This window comes from Oncorhynchus kisutch, linkage group LG15, assembly GCF_002021735.2.
Source record: "Oncorhynchus kisutch isolate 150728-3 linkage group LG15, Okis_V2, whole genome shotgun sequence".
NCBI classification, from domain to species: domain Eukaryota; kingdom Metazoa; phylum Chordata; class Actinopteri; order Salmoniformes; family Salmonidae; genus Oncorhynchus; species Oncorhynchus kisutch.
The window spans coordinates 77,088,813-77,098,519 of record NC_034188.2 but is presented as its reverse complement, the minus strand read 5'-3'; the positions used below and the strand labels follow the sequence as shown (position 1 = coordinate 77,098,519).

At 42.4% G+C, this 9,707-nt stretch overlaps 1 protein-coding gene across 7 annotated transcripts; it reads left to right on the top strand.

The window, feature by feature from the left end:
* Positions 1–1,119: 1,119 nt before the first annotated feature.
* LOC109905875 (heterogeneous nuclear ribonucleoprotein R-like) lies at positions 1,120–9,564 on the top strand. Of its 7 annotated transcripts, none has more exons than XM_031791129.1 (12): positions 1,120–1,303; positions 2,174–2,340; positions 2,464–2,582; positions 2,731–2,838; positions 2,958–3,071; positions 3,256–3,432; positions 3,706–3,841; positions 3,947–4,152; positions 4,309–4,458; positions 4,547–4,656; positions 4,754–5,346; positions 6,053–9,564. In XM_031791129.1, exons 2-11 carry the CDS (start codon positions 2,178–2,180, stop codon positions 5,343–5,345), a joined length of 1,875 nt encoding a protein of 624 aa, XP_031646989.1. In that variant the 5' UTR covers positions 1,120–1,303; positions 2,174–2,177; the 3' UTR covers position 5,346; positions 6,053–9,564. The 7 variants fall into 7 exon arrangements, with proteins under 7 accessions (XP_031646989.1, XP_020359115.1, XP_031646988.1 ...); XM_020503526.2 differs by having other exon boundaries at positions 1,121–1,303; positions 4,751–5,346; XM_031791128.1 differs by having other exon boundaries at positions 1,122–1,303; positions 4,306–4,458.
* Positions 9,565–9,707: the final 143 nt, after the last annotated feature.

Below are 9,707 nucleotides of genomic sequence, written 5' to 3'. Positions count from 1 at the left end.
CAAATAAATTATTTGTCTATAATTTTAGTGGTAGGTTTATTTGAACAGTGAGAGACAGAATATCAACAAAAAAATCCAGAAAATGTTATAAATTGATTTTCATTTTAATGAGGGAAATGGTTATGGTTATTATGTTTACATAATGTCTATAGAGGCACCTGTTAAGCCAGGTGAGGTCACCGCATGTGTGGGGGGTGGAACGAAAGGGCTTTCTAAGGCATGTTGGGCAGGGCTGGGGGCTCTACAGTGAAATAAGACAATAATCACTAACCAAAATTGTATTTTATTTCACCTTTATTTAACCAGGTAGGCTAGTTGAGAACAAGTTCTCATTTGCAACTCCGACCTGGCCAAGCTAAAGTAATGCAGTTCGACACATACAACAACACAGAGTTACACATGGAATAAACAAACATACAGTCAATAATATAGTAAAAAAGTCTATATACAGTGTGAGGTAGGATAAGAGAGGTAAGGCAATAAATAGGCCATGGTGGCGAAGTAATTACAACATAGCAATTAAACACTGGAATGGTAGGATGTACAGAAGATGAATGTGCAAGTAGAGATACTGGGGTGCAAAGGGCAAGATAAATAAATACAGTATGGGGATAAGGTAGAAATCAGCAATTGACAAGGGATATTGACATTAGGGAGAGGCATGTGTAAGCCGAGTGATCATAGGGTCCAATGAGCAGCACTAGATGAGTCAGGGAGCCAGGGTTGCACAATCAAGTGGATGCAAATGTTATACCTGAGGAAGTAGGTGAAGTGATTGGTGTAGTGATTGGTCTCTCCCTTCTCATGTTAAACTAGGCTTTATGATATACCCTATAATAGCTTTTGTGCATAATCCCCTCCAGTGTTATAAATGCAAAAGATGTGGGCATGTATCAAGTGTATGCAGACGGAAATTATATCATATACCAGTTGAGGTTATATGCTGCAACTGTGGTCGCGAATATGCGCCCGAGTTCCCGGATTGCCCTGATTTTCTTTCCCCTTTCATATTTTATTTCACAAAGTGTAATGGATTTACACTCCAGTCCAGTTTGTGGCGGTAATGCAGCTTTTGGTTGCCAACTGCCATTTTAGAAGTCACAGAAGAAGAAGAAGTCTTATTTTCGTGGACAGATTTTCGGCAGAGTAAATCAATGGAGTAATGCAAATGATACTTTAGTTCCTCTCGTTTCGCTACTTCCGCTCTGCTGAAACATATTAATATTTTCCATATTGGATAAATATTTTGGTTAATTGCTGCAAAATATATTTTACGATATTCTTATTTTCCTGGAAAAGATAGGTAAGTGTTTGCTAACTGTTAATTGTTCACCTTCTTTGGCCGGTGGTTTATTTGATTTCTGTAAAGGTGTCCAGCAAGCTAACAAGGCCTTGGCTGTTACTAGCTGGCTAACGTTAGCACTGGTAGCTAGCTATTTGCTTAACTACGCGTATGAACCTTGATACTAGGTTTTATATATTTTAAATGTTGTATTTCTATCGTTAAAGCGATTATTTAGCTGGATGTAAAAGTTACAAATTGTGACAATCCAGTCAGCTTTAACTCGGTAGCTAACGTTAGGGGGCGGGACGGTGCTTAGCCGGAGACTTAACTAAGAAATGCACACCGCCATCCAAGCTAGCTTCAACTCACAACGTTTTAGTTTGCTTGACCACAGATTTAATGTTGGCTTGACTAGTTCGCTAGCTAGCTTGCCACCAATATAAACGTAGGATTCACTTGTCTCCATGTATTTTATATTTGACCTCATGGTTGTCTGCATTGAAATTAATGGGTTAGCTTTTCTGATGCAGTTACATATTTAGCCAACGTTACCATCGGAAAGAAACGTTATAGATCGTTATAGAAGATACCAACTCTTACCTTTACGCTTCTTTACACTGAGCAGCAGCGTAAACAAGCGTAACGGTAGGGTCTTTAGCATCATGCTAACCTTTTACAGTCCTTTAGAGGTTTTTGCTCAATGGGAGTAACTATTGCAGCAGGGCATCATTTGCAAATATACATGTAGAAAAGGGAAAGTTTTTGTTCCCTACAAGTTGCTAGTGTCCATCTGTAAAAAGCAGCTGAAACAATATATTTGGGTTTTAGATTAGAATGTCAAACTGAAATCGTGTTTTTATCTGATCTATTTTTTCCCCTTTTTCTCAGGAGAATGGCTGCTGCCGAGGTGAACAGTAGTTCTGCTCCGGTGATGGAGGAAAAGGAGCCTATAGAAGTCACCACCGAAGGCGAGCACACCGAGAACTACCAGACACTAATTGATGCCGGACTGCCGCAGAAAGTGGCTGACAGTCTCAACAAAATATTCTCTACTGGTGGGGCATCCGTCATACAATGGCTGAGTAATCTATTTTCCAAAGAAACATGGTGTTGCTCAAGAATGCATGAAGTGGATAAAGGCCAGATTGTAATAGTACAAATCTGTCTTGTACCAACAGGGTTGCTGGCATATGCTGACCTAGATGAGAGGGCCATCGATGCTCTGCGGGCGTTCAATGAAGTGGGAGCGTTGTCTGTACTGTCACAGTTCAAAGAAAGTGACCTGACCCATGTCCAGGTGAGTTAGTGTGACCGGAATGAAAGAGAAGTCAGTTTAGATAATTGCATTCAAATGAGTCTAAGAAGTTGACATTGAGGGGTTTATAATTTTTCCTCTGATCATAACACCAATACATGCATCAACTCTGCTGTGGTTTGCTTTCCAGAACAAAAGTGCTTTTCTTTGTGCAGCTATGAAGACATACAGACAGAGGGAAAAGCAAGGAAGTAAAGTTCAGGAATCCTCTAAGGGTCCTGCTGAGTCCAAGATCAAGGTAAAATGCAGCTGTTTGAACATTCATTCAGTGGGTCAATAGAACCTGCTGTGTATGTGTGAACCTGCTCAGGTTGTGTAGTTCTGTTGTGGTTATGCTGTTGTCGACGTGTTCTGCAGGCTCTGCTGGCGCGGACAGGATACACCCTGGACGTCACCACCGGACAGAGGAAATACGGAGGGCCCCCACCAGAGGAAGTGTTTAAAGGAGCACAGCCTGGGATTGGAACTGAGGTAAAGCTGCTGGAGATGCTTGGTTTTCAAGTAACACTATTTGAAAGGTTTATGGTCATTGCGGCAAAGCTGTTAACTGATATAGAGTAGAGAGATGAATGTCAATTGAGAAGTTTATAGCAATACCACAGCATTCTTCCACGATCACACTGGAACCCTCATTCAGGTGGTTTTCTGCCTTTAGGTGTTTGTAGGAAAGATCCCCAGAGACCTGTATGAAGATGAGCTGGTGCCTCTGTTTGAGAAGGCGGGCCCAATCTGGGATCTGAGGTTAATGATGGACCCCCTGTCGGGTCAGAACCGGGGCTACGCCTTCATCAACTTCTGCAGCAAGGATGCAGCAGCTGAGGCGGTGAAACTTGTAAGTCCTTGCAGTCAGACATGGTCTTAGTTTACCTTCTAAGAACCAAAGGGCTGATTTCCCAGACCCAGATTAAGCCTTGTCCTGGTTTTGAAAACCACTTTCAATAGGGTATCTTCATTGAATGTGCTTTTTAGTCTAGGGCCAAGTTTAATCTGTGTATCGAAACCGGCCCAAGATGTGATGCATATTTAATTTTGGAGGGGTCATCGGCCAGCCTCCTGCTACCTTATCAACCCTACAAAGCCATCTTTCCTCTATTCTTGTTTTCAGTGCGACAACTATGAAATCCGGTCTAGGAAACACCTTGGAGTGTGCGTATCTGTAGCGAACAACCGCCTATTTGTCGGCTCAATCCCAAAGAACAAGACCAAAGAGAGCATATTGGATGACTTCAGCAAAGTCACAGGTCAGTGAAAGTGCAGACACCCCAATTTGGTTAACTTGGCTTTATGTTCTGTGGGTAATCATTGGTCAGATATCAGTTATGTCACTCTCGTTCTTGTTCCTCCAGAGGGGCTTCAGGAAGTGATCCTCTACCACCAGCCGGATGACAAGGAGACGAACCGTGGCTTCTGTTTCCTGGAGTATGAGGACCACAAGTCTGCAGCCCAGGCACGCCGCTGCCTCATGAGTGGCAAGGTGATGGTGTGGGGGAACCCGGTCACTGTGGAGTGGGCCAACCCGGTCACTGAGCGTGACACGGATGTCATGGCCAATGTGAGTCATCTCTCACTTTCTCTGTCCATTTCTCGCTTCCGCCCCATCTTGTTTGTTTTACATCAACACATGAACATCCCCCCCTATGTGTTCCACGTCTGACTTTTATTTATACTTCTCTAAACGTGGTTCAACTTTGTCCGTGTGAGTCAGCAGGCGAAGGTCTTGTTTGTCAGGAAGCTTGCCACCTCAGTCACAGAGGAGCTACTAGTGAAGACGTTTTCTGCATTTGGCAAACTGGAGCGGGTGTATAAGCTCAAAGACTACGCCTTTGTCCACTTTGAGGACAGGGATGCCGCTGTGAAGGTGGGTTACCCTCAGTAAAAAATTTATTTTTATTTTTTATCATTCTTCGGGCATCTGATAACATTTTTTTTTTTCTGTTTTTCCTCAGGCAATGGTAGACATGAATGGAAAGGAGCTGGGGGGAGAGGCGATTGAAATAAGAATAGCAAAGAAGAAGAAGGCGCGGAAGACTCAGCGCCAGACCACCAGAAACCCAGGGTGAGGCCACAGAGACTGGTATTGACTTATATCTAATTTAGTAGATCTCCCATCATGGGATTACATTGAAAGTTATGTTTTTCCTGTTTTTCAGCAGGAATGACGATTACAACCAGCCACCGCCACGCATGCCTCCACCAGATAGGGGCAGGGGCCGTGGTCACCGCGGAGGCTACGCCTCCTACCCTCCAGACTACCACAGCTACGATGACCACTACGGCTATGACTATCATGACCCCTGCAGGGGTTACGAGGACCCCTACTACGGTTACGAGGACCCCTACTACGGTTACGAGGACCCCTACTACGGTTACGAGGACCCCTACTACGGTTACGAGGACCCCTACTACGGTTACGAGGATGTGTACAGCGAGAAGGGCCGTGGCAGCAGGGGAGTTCCGCCCCCTCCTAGGGCCCGTGGAACACCACCCACACAGGGCCGAGGGGGCTATGTGCAGAGGGGGCCACCCATCAGAGGGCCCAGGGGTGGCAGAGGGGGCCGTGGGGGACTCTTTCAGCCACAGAGGGCCCACAGTACCCGAGGAGCCAGGGGGAACCGTGGGGGCAATGTGGGCGGGAAGAGGAAGGCAGACATCTTCAACCAGCCTGGCTCAAAGCGCCGGCAGAACTGGGGGTCCCAGCTCATCACCCAGCAGCAAGGCGGCGACTATTCTGATAACTATGGATAAGGTAATGACACCCTGGAGTTTCACAGGGTTATTATGGGCATTGGTGGAAGTAGACACATGAAAAAGGTATTTGACAACAACAAAAAAGTTGAGCAATTTTTGAAGGTCTTTTTAATCTTCATCCCTTACAAAAAAAACTATGAATTGTCTGGAATTGCATTTGCAAATGTGAATGTAACCATTTTGTTGAATAATTACTTGTAGTTACATGGGACGTATGTTTTAACACATCACTAACATATACCTAAAAGTGTAGGTCTAGTGTTTTTCTAGAGGTAGATGAATAGTTTTTTAAAATGTATATTATTATATCTTTTGTCTTTGGGAAGCCATAGCAGTTTGTTCTCTTTTGTATTTATACATACTTTTCAATTAAACTCAGTTGAGCATCATTCAATTGCCAGTCTATTCCTCACCTTACCTAAAATATCACATTTGGAACACTTTTCTCTACTTTTCGCTCAAGGAATAAATCAAGAGACCAAATTAAATTGTAGAATACCAAAAGACTCCATGGCAGAGCGCACAAACAATATATGAATGACTGAATATTTTATTTTGAACCCTTTTTCTTTTCCAGGAACTCCTTGACTTTTTGAGAGGAGTCTTTTTGCAGTCTTTCCATAGAGAAATGCTAAGAGCAAACGCCTTTGGTTCAATGACATCACCATTTTGTTTGTTTTGTCCTTCTATTCCAATTTACACAGGTGGTGAGGTGAGAGCGACAGCGCTTGAGTGAGAAACAAACTCACCCTGAACTTTGTTCCTTACAAAAGGGTGAGCTATTACTAGTAGTGTCTAGCCCAAACCGTGCTGAATCTACAGATTATTTTGTGAGAAGACCGATTTCCAAGATGTCTCCTGGTCTGACAAACAGTGCTGTAGCTCTGCGCCACCTTCTACTGCCGATGCGGTGGATTGAGACGCAGCCCATGCAAACAAAAGTCTAGTTTAAACTAATTGATTTTAATGGTCATTTTGTTTATTTGATTTATTATGCTAATTACAGAGCAATTTGCTTGCCTTGCATATGCCATTCAATGTTTTCTCGTCAACTATTAGCATAATAATTTTTGAGACATGTCAGCAAAAATCACCAGTGATCAAGCTCCACTGCATATTTCTGGTCTTTTTTCCATGCAAGTCAAGAAGATAACAATAAAAGACATCCCGTGAAGGGGCCCGGCTTACAAAGTGTAGGCCAACTTCTAGACTAATCTCTTGTGGACAGATGAAATGGTGAGAATCTCCAGGCTCATATAGAATTATATGATTACGAGCAGCAGCAGTAGTTCCTGGTTTTGGGATTTCGTCATTGATTTAAGTGGATCGACTCAGGTTTGGGTGACGGCAGTGTAAGAACTGGTGCGAGGAATTTAAGCATGATAAACGGTTCCCACATCCACAAAGTCAACTGTCTATTTCGTAAAAATGTATATAAACAAGTGTAAGTTTTTAATCATGTTAGGACACTAGGCATTACATTTCTGTAAAACCAATTCAGTGTGGCTAGTGTCAGTCTATTCCTTCACTCAGGGGACCCCTGTCAACGATGAAGGTCCTATCCACATAAATTAAACCTCAGTGACATGAATTATGTAGACTTCCCCTCACACTAAAGACACAGTATGGCTACCTTCCTCTTTAGTACTAGGCCATACATAGTCCTTTTAAGTGACGTTGTAAAAAGGCTCTCTTTTCACACACTGAAGGTCCTATGCAATGTCAATCCATTTGACATTAATGTAAAGGACTTCCCTCACAATATGGACATAGCCTAGACATGCCCTCCAATTTTAAGTGGCATTGTACACTGAACAAAAATATAAATGCAATATGCAACAATTTCAAAGATTTGACTGAGTTACAGTTCATAGAAGGAAATCAGTCAATTGAAATAAATAAATTAGGGCCTTATCTATGGACTTCAGATGACTGGGTAGGGGCGCAGCGATAGGTGGGCCTGGCAGGGCATACAGTTGAAGTCAAAAGTTTACATACACTTAGGTTGGAGTCATTAAAACTAGTTTTTCAACCACCCCACAAATGTCTTGTTAATTAACGAAGTATAGTTTTGGAAAGTCGGTTAGGACATCTACTTTGTGCATGACACAAGTCATTTTTCCAACAATTGTTTACAGACAGACTATTTCGCTTATAATTCAGTGGGTCAGAAGTGTACATGCCTGCCTTTAAACAGCTTGAAAATTCCCAGAAAATGTCATTGCTTTAGAAGCTTCTGATAGACTAATTGACATAATTTGAGTCAATTGGAGGTGTACCTGTGGATGTATTTCAAGGCCTACCTTCAAACTCAGTGCCTCTTTGCGTGACATGGGAAAATCAAAAGAAATCAGCCAAGACCTCAGCAAATAAAATTGTAGACCTCCACAAGTCTGGTTCATCATTGGGAGCAATTTCCAAACCACGTTCATCTGTACAAACAATAGTACGCAAGTATAAACACCATGGGACCACGCAGCTGTCATACCGCTCAGGAAGGAGATGTGTTCTGTCTTCTAGAGATGAACTTTGGTGCGAAAATTGCAAATCAATCCCAGAACAACAGCAAAGGACCTTGTAAAGCTGTTGGAGGAAACAGGTACAAAAGTATCTATATCCACATTAAAATGAGTCCTATATGGACATAACCTGAAAAGCCGCTCAGCAAAGAAAAAGCCACTGCTCCAAAACCGCCATAAAAAAGCAAAAATTCAAATAAAATGGTGATCCTAAAACAGGGAATTATTACTAGGATTAAATGTCAGGAATTGCGAAAAACTAAGTTTAAATGTATTTGGCTAAGCTGTATATAAACTTCCGACTTCAACTGTAGGTCCACCCACTGGGATGCCAGGCCCAGCCAATCAAGATGATTTTTCCCCCCCCACAAAAGAGCTTTCTTACAGACAGAAATACTCCTGAGCACCCCCTCAGATGGTCCTGCAGGTGAAGAAGCCAGATGTGGAGGTCCTGGGTTGGCGGGGTTATATGTTGTCTGTGGTTGTGAGGCCGGTTAGATGTACTACCAAATTCTCTAAAACGATGTTGAAGGGGGCTTATGGTAGAGAAGTTAACTTTAAATTCTCTGGCAACAGCTCTGATATTCCGGCAGTCAGCATGCCAATTGCAAGCTCCCTCGAAACTTGACAAATCTGGCATTGTGTCGTGTGACAAAACTACACATTTAAGAGTGGCCTTTTATTGCCCCCAGCACAAGGTATACCTTTGTAATGAACATGCTGTTTTAATCAGCTTATTGATATGGTGAAAGAATTACCATGGCAAAGGAGAAATGCTCACTAACAGGGTTGTAAACAAATATGTGCATGAAATTTGAGAGACATGAGCTTTTTGTGCTTATGGAATGTTTCTGGAATATTTTATTACAGCACGTTACAAATTGTGTTTATTTTTGTTCCGTATTAAAAGGCTGTCATTTCAGTTTTTAGCACAAATGAATGGGAAACTACTAGCTCTGTATAATATCAAAGCCTATAGCCAGGTAATTTGACCTGTAGGTTAATCTAATCCATGTGATGTGGTATAGCCTAGCTAGCTGCAGAAGCTGTGGTCTAATAGCACTCCAATGACTATCTGGTAATTGGGAGTTATCACTTCAAACCTCTCAGTACTGGGCCTATCAATCTGATCTGGTGGTGAGTGCCTGTCTTTGTTTCTGCATCGGTGTGATACTTGGATATGTTCATATACAATGATAATGTAATTATTATATAATGATCTTTTCCTTGTTTTAATGAGACCATGATACTCTATTATAAAACATGCATCATTAGCATGGACTGCTGTAGTACCCACATACTATCCTTGGGACATCCCAACCTCATTGTGGAAATTTCAGATGGTTTAGGTAAGGATTATTGTTAGGGTAGGGATGTCAAGGATCCTGAATCCCACTGACAATATCACAACATGGCTGCTTTTACTCTGAACATCCGATTTATCAGCAAAAAAGGAAACATTACTTTAAATGAGTGAGTCCTGTCTTGAGTTGTTGGCACCAGCCAGATGTCATAGTGTATAGTGGTCAGCAGAGGGCGCCAGAAGATGTGTTTTTACCTCAACATCCTGAAGGCTGTCAGCAAAAATTGTACCTTCAAATTCAGGATGCAGTTTGTGCACCCCTAGGTAAAGCTAGGTTCTCTGCTAGAGCACGATTGCCAAACCAATAAATAAATAAAACCGATACAAAAGGCCAGGGATTTCTTTGTTTTCTCTTGTCTGTGTATCGTCCTACCTTCAAAGGGTGTTACGGGGATAGGTCTGCTTCCTTCCTCTATGCACAATGTGGCAACAATACCCAGTAGACCATTACCTTGGAGAAGCGCTGTAGTCTACTAT